This window comes from Schistocerca piceifrons, chromosome 2 (assembly GCF_021461385.2).
Source record: "Schistocerca piceifrons isolate TAMUIC-IGC-003096 chromosome 2, iqSchPice1.1, whole genome shotgun sequence".
NCBI classification, from domain to species: Eukaryota; Metazoa; Arthropoda; class Insecta; order Orthoptera; family Acrididae; genus Schistocerca; species Schistocerca piceifrons.
Window position 1 is genome coordinate 106,629,117 of NC_060139.1, and position 16,930 is coordinate 106,646,046.

Consider the following 16,930-nt stretch of genomic DNA (forward strand, 5'->3'; position numbering starts at 1 on the left):
GGGAATGTCAGTTGATATTGGCCTAAAATTAAAGTCGACAAGGTGGGTTTTGGAAGGGGGAACTTAGGATTACGTCACCATAATGGAAGGACGTGAGCCCCAAACAGTTGCTGCAGCATTCATTGTCCTTTAAATACAGTTTCTCTTGTTGAATTATTGAGAGATTCCAACAGCTGCCACCATTGTAAAGACAAAAAACAGTAATTTAGCAGAGAAATCATATGATCCTTCACAGTGCGTGAGTTTAATTAGAAAAATATTCTAAGAGCTGCAGAATTTTTAAATTACCAATAATCAGTTATTATGCCAAGAACCCCAAATGACTTTTTAGTGTACCCCAGTTCAAGAAAAATATTCTAAGAGTTGCAACAATTTTTAAAAATACAGCAAAACAGTTATTAAGCAGACAGCTCACATGACTGCTTAGTACTCATCAGTTTACGAAAAATATTTAGCAGCTTGCACAATTATTCCTTAAAATAGCAAGAGCAGTCATTAAGCTCACAGGTCATCTGACTTCTTAGTAGTCACCAGTTTAAGTAAAATGTCATAACAGCTCTCACACTTGTTTTTAAACAGCAAAAACAGTTATCAAGCAGATAGCTCATATAACTTCTTAGTATTCACCAGCTAAGCAAAAATAATCTAACAGCTGTCTTTTTTTTTGTTTAGAATAGCAACACAGTTATTAAGCTGACAACTCCTATGACCTCTGATTATTCACCAGTTTAACAAAAATATTCTAATAACTGTCAGTTCTTTAAAGTAGCAAAACAGTTATTAACTGGGCAGCTGAAACAATAAGTTACTACTTACCACCTGAAGCCAAAATTTTGTTTCAAGGATACCCCTATACTTGAGTACCAACCCAAAGAAAGGAAAAAATCAGAAGCCAAAAAACACGTGCAAAATTACTTAATATAAAAGTCAAAGATCCCATCCTTTGGTTCCTTAGGGGCAAGTCAATTCCAAATCGCCTCTGCACTCAGAACTTAGGCGAATATAATATGTCCCTAATGGCAGACATCGGTCTGCAGAACAGACGATCCTAGTCGATGTAAACCAGGCTCATGACCCTTCACAAAAACAGCTGACTATGTCCGCAAAACGCCAGTATCTCAACCCACTAGCTCAGACTACGAAGAGACACCTTAAACTTCGCTGTTGGAATCACCTCCGGAGGTAGCGTTTCATTTTCACACCAGACCGCGTCGCCACACACCACCGTTTCATCTTCCTTCCGTCTTTCTGCGAGCGAGCACAAATAGTGTCACCGAAAGCACTCCGGACTATTGAGGCATCGATGTGGAGCCAGAGCAGAAATCGATAAGGGACAGAGACGCCACGGATCTGAAGTAACGTATTGCTTATAAGTTACTGGAAAATACCTAGAAATAACCATCGAAAACGACATAAAGTGGAATGACCACACAAAACAAAATGTGGGAGTAGCAGATGCCAAGCTAATATTCATTTAGAGACTCTTAAAAGTGGAATTCCTCCACCAAACAAATGACTTGCAAAACACTTGTTCCAACAATTGTTGGGTATGGCCCATCACTCTAGGATTCTTACTAAGTTATTTTAATAGAAGAAGTAGCGAATATCCAACGAAGGGACCGTGTTTCTTTCCGAAATCGTTTAGGAGAGACGTTCAAAAAACTCCAGCGGCAGATGATACAGGAGAAGCGTTGTGGATCATGGTGAGACTTACTGATGACATTCCCTATGGCTTACGTGCTAAGAAGAATCGAGCAAAACGATTATTACAGTTTTAAGATTTTTTAAAGTTAATACATTCAATTTGCAATAATAAATAATATCTCAAAATAAATAGCGATGCAGACAGTATGTTTGCAAGTATTCATTGTAGGCACAATCCGTCACATGCCACACACCGCGTCGGTAGGCGAGTTCTTTCCAAATCTTGATCTGGAGTCTAGAGGAATTGTTGCAACAACTGTTTCAATCCTGTTTCTGAAGTTGGTTAAATAAACTAATAGCGAAGGCACATACACATGACCCCTTATGAAACCCCAAAGGTAAAGATCGCATTGCGTCATATCTGGTGACACAGAGGCCAAATGAAACAAGCTTTGTCATTCGGCCCCTTGTGGCCAGCGCAGCGGTCGCTTACAACGCTGCTTAACCAGTCTCGTATTGAGTTATGTCAACGACGCCGCGGATCATCTTGTGCCAAGAAAATTACTATCGTTCATCTTTTCCTAGTTGAAGAAATAGCCACAGTTCTAGCGCATCAACACAAAAAACACCACTTACAGTTTCATCGTCGGGAAAGGCATTCACTTTTGAGAAGTCTCCTTGGAGCTGTACGATCTTGTGGGGAGTTGCTGACCGCCAGATGCGCACATTATTTGTGTTCAGATTTGCACCTTGGTGAAATGACGATCCATCACTGAAGACGACGCGATCCGGAAAATCATCGCCATACAGCAGCATTTCGTTTTTAGAACTGGCACGTAAACCGTACTCTGTAGGCTTTAGACATTGTGACAACTGCAAACGATATCTATAAGCGTCTCCTTATAAGTCTCCGCACAGACGTCACTGGAGATGCTCATTCACGACTAACATTCCGAAATGATTTCTTTGGGGCTACACACTCTCTCACTCGTTCAACACGATGTTCTGTCACTCTTGGTCAACCCCTTTTGCAAACCGCATGCGCACAGGCATGCAAACGAAACTGTCAGAGTTGCTCTTTCTTTTGATGTATTATCTATGGCAGTAAGTTCAGTGTAATAAATGCTATAAAGCATTAAAACCCCGATGTTCATTTTGAAACAATGGTATTACATTTCGAAGATACGTTCGCAAAATGACGACAAGTAGAAAATCGGAGAAATTACAGCTCGTACGGAGGTTCACTGAAAATCATTTTTACCGTGCACCATTCTCGAATGAAACACGGAAGTGGAGGAAAGGATAGTGTACCAGAAATACCCTCCGCAACACCCCGTAAAGTGGTTTGTGCGTAGAGATTTAAATGTAGAATAAATAAATGTAAATGTCGTGTGACTAGGGCCTCCCGTCGGGTAGACCGTTCGCCGGGTGCAAGTCTTTCGCTTTTGACGCCACTTCGGCGACTTGCGCGTCGATGGGGATGAAATGATGATGATTAGGACAACACAACACCCAGTCCCAGAGCGGAGAAATCTCCTACCCAGCCGAGAATCGAACATGAGCCTTTAGAATTGACGTTCTGTCGCGCTGACCACTCAGCTATCGGGAGGGGGGGAACAAACGTAGAATAATGAGATAATGAGGATTTCCTAGACTTCCCTCTGTATTGTTACCAGTGGTAAAAAGATCTGACAGCTGTGCTTACCTCCTCTCATCTTTTTGATTTTAATTTTGATGTCTACTCAAAAGAAGTATTCTTCCTGAGCTTAATATCTATTTTTATATATTAGTATAGCAGAGCACCACGAATCTATGAAAAGTGTGATTCTTTCATGTCAAAATGTTGCCTCTCTAAGAGCTATTCTGCTAATGTTCAACGTTCCCTTTTGGGCATAACCTAAAACTGGTTGGGGCCAACCAAGGGCTTCGTAGAAGGCGGCATGACGGTTACGTTATGAACTAAAGTCTTACAACGCCTTGAACAGTATAATACACATATTTCTAACTGAATGATACACAATCCACTCACACCAATGTGACCAAAGCCTGTGTTTGCCGTCAGTGTGCAATAACTATTCATGGACGGCAGATGGCAGCACAAGCATCGGAGGGTGCATGAAGAGTGTCGGCGGGACGCGGAAAACAGTGCAACCGTTTTCGTAATGCGAAAACTGAGCGATTTATTTGATATCCAAAAGGATGTGACCGTTGGCCTTCGGGCCAAGGATGGAAGCATTTTCGAAGATTGTAAACTGTTCACGTGCTTCGTTGATAAAGTACGAGTATACCGTTGAAACCTTCTCGTCTCCTCTATATCTCTTTTGTTACGCAACCTTCCCTTGTACAACAACCTATGAAACCTTTCCTTAGGATTTGTATCTCTTGCTTAATAATAACAGATGAAATCTTCCCTTTGAAATTTATTCTCTTTCTCAATCTTCGCATACAAATTTTATTGCTGCTTATTAAAAGTGATTTTCTGATTATTTCGACGAAACATAGAATGTGTCGTCGTCGTGACCCTCAGTCGTTATCTGCAATAGCCCAAAACTGTTCCTTACCTTCTTTACTGTTACAGGATCGCCATCTGACTGCTACATCGAACTGCGACATGAATATACTTACTCTGGTTTACTATACTCTATTAACTGCTGGTGGGCTGTCATAATAAGTGGCTGTATTTATTACCAAAGCTGACGTTATTCTTTAATTAATTTGACTGAAGTTATGTAATTCATAGTTACACTTTTTCTTGACAACAATAAAATTTTTCCAAAGTTTTACGTTGATGGTTTTTGGGATGGATTATATCAGTAATGCAACATTGCTGCCAAAAATTAATTATATTCTGAAAACGTTTCTTCAAATATTTACTGCTGGTAATGAAATGATTTTACAAACGTTCAAATGGGACTTACTTTTTACAATAGTCTTACAACTAGCATTGCGCAAACATACCTTCAGCAGTCTTGAGTTTCGCAAAAAAATAATTCAATAATATTATTTCCTCTTATGATAATAGTTAGCTGATGTCTCTGTACATCCGTTTATAATCCCTTGTAAATCATAGCTGGTGGCTGGCAGGCACGCTGCTCCTCTCAACCTCTCGCTTCAGACCTGCCACCGACTCGCTTCACATCTCGTTTACTACTGACTTCCTACGAACGCTAAAGTGCGGTCTCTCCTGCCAACAATGCTTTCTGGTGCAGACAATCCCTGCTACCATTACAAAATGTATCAATGCGCGGTCTTTCCCGCTTTTTTCTTAAAATGTATCCATACGTGGTCTCTCCCGCCCTTTTAAAAATTATATCAATGTGCGGTCCCTCTTGCCAACAATACTTTGGTGCAGACATTTCCTGCTACCACAATTATTTCCAACATGAGAAATATTAATTATTCTTACTTAATCCTATTAATAAAATATAAACATCTTTCATAAATTGTGGTTTGACAATAGACAATAGAAATATACACGTCTTACACCGCGTATGCCAAAATGGCGTTATCCTCTGGTGCATGTGCAACTGTGGTGTACCACGGGCGTTAGATGATATGGGTGAAAGACAGCTGCGGAGATGTGAATGGGTGAATATACGTGCAGCTCTTGAGTAACTAACAGCCCAGATGAACTAAGTGGCTACCAACAGCACCTCCTCAACAACTGCTCAACGAAAGTTGCTGCGTATGGGCATCCACACCAGGTGCCTGGTTCATGCAGCCATGATGTTCTTCATCGGCGACGAAGGCTGGAATTTGCCGGTAATAGCACAACTGGATGTCATTGAGTGGCGACAGGTGGTCTTTTCAGACGAATCACGTTTCATGCTCCATCGGGCGGATGGCCGTTGGCGTGTACGGTGAACGACCCAGGGACAATCGTTGGAAGGGTCCAGCCCAGAGGAAGGGACGTTATGATCTGGAGAATGTTTCCGTGGCATTTCCTGGGTGATCACGTCATTCTGAAATGCGTAATGGATCAACACAGGTATGGATCTATACTTGGGGACCATTTTAAGCCCTCCAAGCAGTTTGATTTTTCCTCGGTACGATGGTGTCTACCAGCAAGACAACGCAATGTGCTCCCAGTGTTCGTGCGTGATTGGAAGAACACCAGGATGACTTTACCGTACTCGCCTGCCTGGATTTAAACACAATCGAGAATCTGAGGTAGCACCCCGATCGACCTGTTCGCACCATCGAACCTCAACCGATAAGCCTAGCGCAGCTGACCAGGACACTGGAGTCGCCGTGGCCGCTTATCCTTGTCGGTACCTTGCAGAACCTCAACTACTCTCTTGCTGCACGTCGTGGCGTTTTGTTTGTGTCGGCTCGATAGTGATGGTTGTCCCAGTCTGGTTGACATGGAACAGTGTCTGTCTATCGCGACGACTCCGATCTGTAGCTGTTAAAAACAAACTCCTCGCTTGGTTGATCAGTTTCAGACACTATCTCCCTTACATTGATATCATCGTATCGATGTAGCAGCACACCGGAATGTGTAAGCAGCGCTTGTTTAAAATTGAAGCACCGGTGTTCGAAGTCTGTCTGTCTTCTTTACTTCGAACCCACAGCGACTGCACCACTCGGTACCGCAACAGCTTCCTTGATCTGAAACAATTAACCAAAAATGCTTCGCGTGTTCTCTATAGGCTGATAAGCTTACGCGAACTTGGTAACTTAAGTTCTTATGCCCGGTTTGCGACTGATTGTTCAAACGCGGATAATAGGATATCTTGAATTACAAAGTCCATCACTCAAGCCGATGCCACATCATAGTTTTGCGAGGATGTTGATTTATTAATATAGTGTCGCTAAGGAGTCGGTACGGTGTTAATTCAACAACTAATACGACGTAGTTCCAAAGATAAAATACTCTTCTGACAACGTACGGAAAGCGTCGTATTTCGGTGTAAAGTTGCTGTTCACTGTTAATAAAATCACTAAATCACCTTTAACTTCTGCGTTCTCTCAAGAAATAATTAATTTCCCAATTACACAGTAAATTTCCATTAAATGACATAGCCGGCGCGAAGCATTGCCGTTATATTGGAGTTTATTGAGCTTGTAATTATTTAAACCTGCACTGAAAACACACCGATCTGCCATTCAGGGTCTTGAATCTCTTTGCATCAGCGATTCTGCCACTGACTACAGCTTCCGACAACACGACGTAAGTTCTTCGTGATTACGTGTAGCTGTTTCCCACCCAAGGCTAATAATAGAGCTTACATCAGCGGTTGGTATATTGCTGTGTCCTTTGATGTTCGTGACAATCACAGATCACGAAGGCTAAGTCCCACCGATAATCAGGTATCACACGATTTACTTTTCTTTCACATATAATACCTGTTCCGTTAACTGGCTAAACCGTAAACGTTATTTTACTTCAGTCGAAATTGTGACTAGTACGTCAAGTCGATACAGGAAAACTTTTAAAACTTCAGATCGGTGTGAAACAATCTAATAGCGTTCAATAGGCTTAATACTATTGCGACGTCTACAATCGAGACTGAATTAACGTCTCCATTGCAGTGTTCAATTGTAGTCGCAGCAAACTTACAGCTCGATGTGGCTACAAGTCTCTTCTTGTATAAATGTTATCTCTGATCTATTTATGGTCTGGGCTTCAACCTTCGTAAAGAATATATCTTGAATTATTTATTTAAAGTTTCAGGCTTCGTATCATCTAATAGTCTTTCATTTAGTTCTTTCCTTATAATAGACGTTATTAGTTACATAGCATTCCTGTTAGTCAAACTTGCAATAGTATTAATATCGTTGTCAGTAGCTCCCGTCAATGTCAGTATAACTAATTTTGCTATTTCTTTTGCTACCAAAGGGCTTTTATTAGGGGTTCCATATTTGGGGTGTCACAACGTCCGTGCTGTAAAAGATGCTTAATCACGTTTTTGACAGTTGGACACATTGATGTGACTAGACGGCGTATTTTTTCAATTTCTGTCAACTGCAGCTCTTAAAAACAATAGGTACAAACATAAGAGCGTGAGTAGATGTGTAAAGAACGCCAGTTTATTGAAATCTAAGAGTTTTTCTATCTTTCACACTGTGGAGAAATGATTACTTCAAGCTGCTTCCACAGAATCCTATTGTTTCATTATTATTTGTATTTTATTCCTATAGGAGTCTGCGGAATGAAAACCGAAGACCGGAACAACAACGCCCCCTGTATTCGAATCGCCGTCCTCGGAGATGTCGGTGTGGGAAAGTCCGGTGAGTACTGGGACACGTTCATTCACCTTCACTGTTACTTCCACAAACTTCTCTAATATCTTCTTGTTGTTTTTCTTCTGTATCTACACAGTTTATTTTTCACTTTTGATCAAACTGCGCTTAGTAATGTAACTAGCGTGTGATTATCTTAATGAGACTACAATCCTAGATCATAAATTCCACCTTGTTCTTTACATAAATAAGAAATGTAGGTCCAGCACAGCGGTAATTACAGGAAATACAATCCCAAAATGCCGTTGCAGATAGCCTCATCTAACACTCCACAACTACCCAATTCACTTAACTAATACACTACAACATCTTGGACTAACGCCCGATAGAAAACTAAATCGGAACACTAGTGTACTCAGCATCCAAAAGAAAGTCATCAGTTTAAAATTACTGTCCTGCCAAAACCATCGATATTCATAAAACTTACATCTACCGCACCCTTATCTGTGCCAATGTAGTATGGGTTGCCATTCATCCTACATTGAATCGCTCCATCGAAAACCTTGAAAGACAGGCATTCCGCCTCACTTGAGCCCCAAAACCCTACAGTCTTCCTCATTTCTGCTTACACAGCTCCCTCAACCAGCTCCACCTTCCCTTTATCTCCCAACAATCCACGTCCCAACCTAATTTCATTTGCCTTCTCTTCCCAAAACATGAACACATCCCCGAATTCTAACCTTTGTTATGTAAATGGAAATGAACAAATCCATTATTTTGTTCGACCTAAAAATAAGCAACACTAATAACAAGCACACCTTCGAAATTCATAGATAACCGACCACAACCGACACCATAATAAATTACAATTTTTGTGACCAAAATTAAAAAAAATATACATTCTTGCACCGTATGATAAGCAGATATATACACTTACAACTCAAACCAGAAGCCGCAAACAGTTAAATAAGAAGACTAGCATATGGCATATGAAAATGACCTAGATTAAGGCATAAAAACCAATCCCAGATACCATCCTATACAACAAAGAATAACATTCATACGAGAAATAAAAAAATTAAAAAAATAAAAACACATAAGTACCTGCGAATAAATTAAATGCCACTTTAGAAAACAGATCTATAAAACTCGTTTTCAAAACACCCAACAGCTTAAGAACAAAAATCCATTCAGCAAATGCCACTATATCAAAATATTCGTATCACGGAATATATGTATTTAATTCTTGGAACTGAGAGAAATATTACATACAACAAATGTGACGTAACATCTAAATCACATATAGAGAACAAATGAGAAATTCCAACACTAACCCGTCAACTTTCTTTCTACATCTAAAAACCCATAATTACGAAACAGAAAACATGAAACAGAAATCCATACACTACACAAAATTCCAAAAGGAATCAGTATGAGTATTTCACAAAAATAGAAATTTACCTACACACAGAAAACAACCTGCAACATATCGTAAACCAAAAAACGGATCTAAAACGTAAGCTCTATTTAGATAACTTTATTAGAATTTTTAAACCATAAACTAAATTGAAACATACACCAAAAACTATGGAAACAGCAGCTAAGACCACTATATCCATGGTATAGATAATCAAAGGTAAATATACAGCTTCTCTGGATCATGCTACAATGTTGCAGTGTAGAACAAATCGTCAAATCTTACGCAAAATTATTCGCAACAGAAGAGAGTAAGAAAATTACAACAATACACAAATCCACTATATAAATACGTCATAACACCTTAATGTAAGTAAACTTTGATCAAATCAATAAGCTGTCAGAATAGAAACGATTGTCAAATCTTACGAATAACTCATAATTAATCATAAGCAAGCAAATAGTGATCAGACACAGATGCAGTAAGTACATACGTTATGAACAACTTAACGTAATTATACCTGTGTACACATTCTATGTAAACTAGCAACTAAGAGAAGACATCCACACTGTGTATAATGGTTGAAGGTTATGCTAGAAAATGCAATAGCTTAGAAATAGGCTAATAATACAAAAGAATAATAAATTCTAAGCAGCTAATAGGAATAAAAGATTCATTAAAATAAACCCTGTTTGTTCAAAACCCTGCTGGCTTCGGGTGGTTACATTCACTTTCACATTTACACATTCAGTGTTAGAATTCACTGGTTGACAAAAAGAGACAAATCATGTGATGTTGATTAAGGAGACGTAAGTGAAAGCACTGGAAGGGGCAAAGTGGTAAGAGGTGAATGTACCAATGTGCTTACATATAGATCCAGTAACCTAGTAGTAATTTCACGCTTAACTCAAAAGTAGTCATTTGCACCATTTTCATATTTCCACACACTAATTCCACTTAAAAGGGATCTAAATTGGGGATGAAACATGAACATTGAACATTAACTTATCGTGTACGTGTTAATATTTGAACACAGAAGTTATGGCCAACGGGGCGCAGTGATGTTGTACACACGAAAGCATAGAAGATATTACAAGCTACGCAAATTATCACATGTTTATACAACCATACTGTCAAATTACAAAAAAAAAAAAAAAAATTATGACTTAATACTGGAGTAACGTAATAGTAGTTTTCCTGAATTACATACGCACTTAATTACTGATAGTTGAAAAGAAATAGTGTTGAACTTTTGTTGTGATTGAAAGGGCTCAATATTTGGTACATTATCTATTATATAGGGCAAATTAAAAATGTATGCATAAATGTGGCAATGAGTGTAAAGTAACCTACTAAACCAGTCCGTTAAAGCTTTGGAGTCTGGATTAATAAACAAATAGAGAAACGTTAAGAAGGCGATTTTAATCCTCCAGTTATTCTACTCACTGTCTCTCCACGTGGGTATAACCCATAGAATGTTGCGAAACTGTCAGAGAAGGTCTCCTATTGGATGTTGTTCAACTTGAACGTCACACGGACTTCGATTTCGGTTATGTGTTCAAAGTGTTGATCAGTCAGGTGAATTTCTGCCCTTTATCGTTATGTGGTAAGTTCGTATTGATAACATGAAGCGTCGCCAGTAGTGTTGATTTGCTCCAGAAAAGAACTGTTCATGGTGTGCATTTCAGTCAAGTCGTAGCAAGCATCCACCCATCGTTGTTTCTGCTCGGTAGCCAGGACCTGTTGATCGAACTTCGCACACACTTTTGTCTTCTTCAAAAGCTTCTGAGAAATGTCTCGAACATTTGATTTATCGGTGTTGCTTCATTGCCATTTTTGTCACAACATTGCCACACAACGTTCGCATGTCTGTTAGTTGGTAATGATGACGACGTGGTGGTGTGGGCATAAGATAACAAGGTCTTTGCGCTCATGCTGAAATTTATGAGGAAAGTGTGGATAAAGGCAGTAAAATTATTGTAATGTGAAGTGCAAATGATAACTGAAAGGAAGTCCTATAAACGGTCTTGTAAAGCAACAAAAATCATGGCGTCAGGTAAAAAACTTACAAGAGAAAGGGAAAAAGGACTGGAATTAATTTCAGATAATACAGCTGATAGCTATGTTGGGCAGATCGCTGACATAATACGAATGACGCCAGTCTCAAACACGATATAATTTCCAGTCTAAAATCTTCGGCCAGAGTCCAGATACTTCGCAAAATTTTAAAACCCTTAACTGCATTCGTCTCGTTATCAGTTAAAACAGAGAGCAGATCCCCACCTAAATTTACCTCTGTCCAAAATATGAAACAAACTGAGTTAAAATGTGGCGCATAGGGATTGACATACCACAGGCATCTTACCTGGGGTGTCCTCTCACCAGAGCAGGGAGCCGACTGTTAGGAGAGGTGGGTCAGGATCGCTGGAGTAATTGACGTGCGGAACACCACGGCAAGCCAGTTGCCTTCGCCAGCCACAGCATATTGTCCTTCAATGGCAGCCTCTCTTCCTCCCACAACTGCATGAATCTCTGGCATCAGTGAAATGACAGCTTGCAGAGGGATGCCACAGTCTATCACGGAGTATTCCCAGCAGGCGTCCCAGGTACGTGGTCTACTTCTTGGTTTCCCCAAATTCCCACATGTTCCAGTATTCAGAATAATAGTTCCCCTACTGCTGGAGAAAGTACAGTTGACCATATGTTGGCTGGACCTTTTCCTCTGATGGGCACTAATGGAGCAGACGAGAAACTATTTGCTCTGAAGACGCCTCATCTGCTCCAGCGCTCTGCGGTTAATACAGCCCATTCACGCAAAAGGAAATGTAATATCTGCAGCACGATCCCTCTTATAATTCGTCGTACAAATTGACTTTGGGCCCACGTAACATCCAATATAAAATAGGTTTGTTTATAAATAAATAAATCTTCTGCTACCAGTCACGATTTTCTTTATTTTACTATTTGCACGACGCGTTTCGAGAAATAATTCCCATTTTCAAGTGCGTTTTTATGATGTGTGTTAAGCCATTTCTTTTGATGTTGTCAGTGTGTGTGAGTCTGCTTCGTTTTGTTGACTTTTACTGTAATACATAAGAAACGCGATTTTTAGTTGGGTATCAATATTTTCTGTGAGGTTAGTGGCTAAGGTTTGAGAACAATTTGTACTTACAATTTTCTAATGGTCCATTTGTGTAGAGAGTCACACACACTTAACATCACACACAACTTGTACATTTTACACATCGAAAATATCTTATATAAACAAAACAGTTACAAAGATCTTCTTATAGGTAGTTCACAGAGATAACATTATAGGTCTTCCACAGATTATGATATGCTTTTGTACAGAGGTTAATTTATCTTTACAATTTGGCTCATGAATTACTTATACTGATTTTACAATTGTGCTTATTTCTGTGTTTTACTATTTTTATTTAAGTATATTATCGAAACATCTGAAGAAATTCACTGATTCACTTTCAAGTTTTTCATTTAATATTTTATCTTCATATTTTCTGTAATGTGAATATATCTCCAGTTCTTCAAGCAAATCCATTTTATGTCCTTTATCTAGTCGGTGGAGTACTTTGACATTTTGCTCTATTTTTCCAAATGGGTGTCCTGTATTATGTATGTGTGTTGCTATTGCTGATGTAGCGTGTTTGTTGTGGGTGTATGCTCTAATGTGCTCTGTGTACCTGGTGTTGATATTTCGGCCTGTTTGTCCTATGTAGAACTTGGAGCATTCCTGGCATGTTACCTTGTATATTCCAGAGTCTGAATATGGATCATGATTACACTTTATATTATGTATTAGTTTTTGGTGTAGTTTATTGGATGTAGAAAACCCAATTTTTACTCTGTGATTTTTGAAAATATTTGCAATCTTCTGTGATACATTGCCTATGTATGGAATGCTAGATATATATTTGTTTTTCTCTTTTTCTTCTGTGGTGCAGTTTGTACCTGGGTTTCTCTTCATTTTGTCTAAGATTGTGTCAACCATGGAAGCATTGTAACCATTGGCAACTGCAATCTTCTTCACTGTGTTTATTTCTTGTTGTATATTTTCTTGGTTCAATGGTATTTTTGTTGCCCTATGCAGCATTGACCTGTAAGCTGCCTGTTTATGAATATTTGGGTGACATGAGGTTGCAGGGATTGTGGTGTCAGTCATTGTGTTTTTCCTATAAATTTTGAATGTGCATGTGTTGTTGTGTCTTGTAATATTTAGGTCCAGAAAGTTGATACTTTTATTTTGCTCATGTTCCACTGTAAATTTGATTTTCTCATTTAGATTATTGAAATGATTAAGAATGTCTGTGATGTCGTTGGTATCTCCTTTCACTAACAGTAGTGTGTCATCTACATATCTCCTATAAAATTCTATTTTCCTTAGGCAGGGTTCCTGCCTGTCAAATAATTTTTGTTCTAAGTGATTTATGTATATGTCAGCTATGGTACCGGATATGCACGATCCCATTGCTAGGCCATCTGGTTGCTTATAAATGTTGTCATTAAAGGTGAAGTAGTTGTAACTTAGGGTTAGCTGAAGGAGTTCCATAAATTCGACAATCTCTGTGTATGAAAGTTTCTTGTGTTGCATAAGGTTCTTTTGTATTACTGTTAGAGCTTCTTGTATGGGTATGTTTGAATAAAGGTTGGTGATGTCAAGTGATATAAACTGTGCATCTTGGGGGAGCTTTCTGGTTCTTAGTTCTTTGGCTAGAATCATGCTGTTTTTTATGGCATATGTTGTTTCATATGTATAATTTTTCACCAGTATGTTATTCAGTTTTTGAGACAGTTTGTATGCTGGGCTGTTTATAGAGTTGACCACAGGACGTATCGGGTATCCATTTTTGTGTATTTTTGGCTGTGCTCTTAGGCGTGGTGCTTTTGGATTCATACATGTAAGGTATTTCTTTTCAGTTTCTGTCAACAGGAAATGGGTGTTCTTTAATTGTTCCTTAATTTTACTTTGGAATTGTTTGGTTGGGTCTTTTTCAATGTGCTGAATGTTATTAGTAACAAAAAATTCATTTGTTTTGTCTATGTATTCTTTTTCTTTCATCACAACTAATGTATTACTTTTGTCTGACTTTACAACTATGGATTGGTTGTTTTTCAGTTTATTATTTATAGATTGTAAAGTTTTTGTATCATTTATTGTATATTTAGATCTAAACTTATCTTTATTCATTTCTTTCTCAAGAAGCTTGCTTACTTTGAGACCTATTGCTGCTTTTGTATTTGAATTTAATTTTGCAGCATCTGCTGCACTTTTAGTTGCAGCTATAACCTGTTTCAGTGTATGGTTATTGAGGTTAGGTTCTACATTGTATTTTAGTCCTTTTTGGAGTAGATCGTTTTCTCTTTGGTTGAACTTTATGTCAGTGTTGTTTACCACTCTACTGTAAAATGTGTGTTTGTTTTTGTCAGTTATCTCAAGGTTGGATCTCTTGTCTTGTTTGGATGTCAAGGTCTGTAGTTTCTTGTTATGTGTGTTGCAAATCGTCAAGTACTCCTTGTCGACTATTTCCTGGATATGCCTGCAAATTCTGTCATAAACTGTAGGTTCCATGTTGTTTGCTGCTTCTATCTGCATGTTGAGTAGCTTTCTGTTTAGTAAGTCCTTTTTCTTATGTAACTGCCTTATTTCGGTTTTCAGCCAGAGTTTTTCTGCTTTATGTTTTATAAGTTTTGCTATGTTGCTGCTAGAACATATTTTCATTTTTACATATTTCGGAATTATGCCTAGTTGTTGACAGTGCTTGTTGAATCTTATGTGTGCAACTGTTTTTAGTACTTTCATTTTGAGGTTTTTGTAATTATATATAGCTTTCATTGCCTGGCTTGGCACTAATAATCTGATTTGATCCATTATAAATGGTTTTTGAAAGCCTGCGACTGTAGATACAATAGGTTTGTTTATAAATAAATAAATCTTCTGCTACCAGTCACGATTTTCTTTATTTTACTATTTGCACGACGCGTTTCGAGAAATAATTCCCATTTTCAAGTGCGTTTTTATGATGTGTGTTAAGCCATTTCTTTTGATGTTGTCAATGTGTGTGAGTCTGCTTCGTTTTGTTGACTTTTACTGTAATACATAAGAAACGCGATTTTTAGTTGGGTATCAATATTTTCTGTGAGGTTAGTGGCTAAGGTTTGAGAACAATTTGTACTTACAATTTTCTAATGGTCCATTTGTGTAGAGAGTCACACACACTTAACATCACACACAACTTGTACATTTTACACATCGAAAATATCTTATATAAACAAAACAGTTACAAAGATCTTCTTATAGGTAGTTCACAGAGATAACATTATAGGTCTTCCACAGATTATGATATGCTTTTGTACAGAGGTTAATTTATCTTTACAATTTGGCTCATGAATTACTTATACTGATTTTACAATTGTGTTTATTTCTATGTTTTACTATTTTTATTTAAGTATATTATCGAAACATCTGAAGAAATTCACTGATTCACTTTCAAGTTTTTCATTTAATATTTTATCTTCATATTTTCTGTAATGTGAATATATCTCCAGTTCTTCAAGCAAATCCATTTTATGTCCTTTATCTAGTCGGTGGAGTACTTTGACATTTTGCTCTATTTTTCCAAATGGGTGTCCTGTATTATGTATGTGTGTTGCTATTGCTGATGTAGCGTGTTTGTTGTGGGTGTATGCTCTAATGTGCTCTGTGTACCTGGTGTTGATATTTCGGCCTGTTTGTCCTATGTAGAACTTGGAGCATTCCTGGCATGTTACCTTGTATATTCCAGAGTCTGAATATGGATCATGATTACACTTTATATTATGTATTAGTTTTTGGTGTAGTTTATTGGATGTAGAAAACCCAATTTTTACTCTGTGATTTTTGAAAATATTTGCAATCTTCTGTGATACATTGCCTATGTATGGAATGCTATATATATTTGTTTTTCTCTTTTTCTTCTGTGGTGCAGTTTGTACCTGGGTTTCTCTTCATTTTGTCTAAGATTGTGTCAACCATGGAAGCATTGTAACCATTGGCAACTGCAATCTTCTTCACTGTGTTTATTTCTTGTTGTATATTTTCTTGGTTCAATGGTATTTTTGTTGCCCTATGCAGCATTGACCTGTAAGCTGCCTGTTTATGAATATTTGGGTGACATGAGGTTGCAGGGATTGTGGTGTCAGTCATTGTGTTTTTCCTATAAATTTTGAATGTGCATGTGTTGTTGTGTCTTGTAATATTTAGGTCCAGAAAGTTGATACTTTTATTTTGCTCATGTTCCACTGTAAATTTGATTTTCTCATTTAGATTATTGAAATGATTAAGAATGTCTGTGATGTCGTTGGTATCTCCTTTCACTAACAGTAGTGTGTCATCTACATATCTCCTATAAAATTCTATTTTCCTTAGGCAGGGTTCCTGCCTGTCAAATAATTTTTGTTCTAAGTGATTTATGTATATGTCAGCTATGGTACCGGATATGCACGATCCCATTGCTAGGCCATCTGGTTGCTTATAAATGTTGTCATTAAAGGTGAAGTAGTTGTAACTTAGGGTTAGCTGAAGGAGTTCCATAAATTCGACAATCTCTGTGTATGAAAGTTTCTTGTGTTGCATAAGGTTCTTTTGTATTACTGTTAGAGCTTCTTGTATGGGTATGTTTGAATAAA

The 16,930-nt window shown here is 38.1% G+C and overlaps 1 protein-coding gene across 1 annotated transcript in view; it reads left to right on the forward strand.

Annotated features, from left to right (window-relative positions):
* LOC124775180 (ras-like protein family member 11B) overlaps positions 1-16,930 on the forward strand; it is a 393,247-nt gene that overhangs the window by 34,807 nt on the left and 341,510 nt on the right. Inside the window, exon 2 of the mRNA XM_047250020.1 lies at positions 7,789-7,878. Within this exon, the coding sequence (XP_047105976.1) occupies positions 7,800-7,878 (79 nt within the window). The 5' untranslated portion in view covers positions 7,789-7,799. The remainder of the gene's footprint in view (positions 1-7,788; positions 7,879-16,930) is intronic.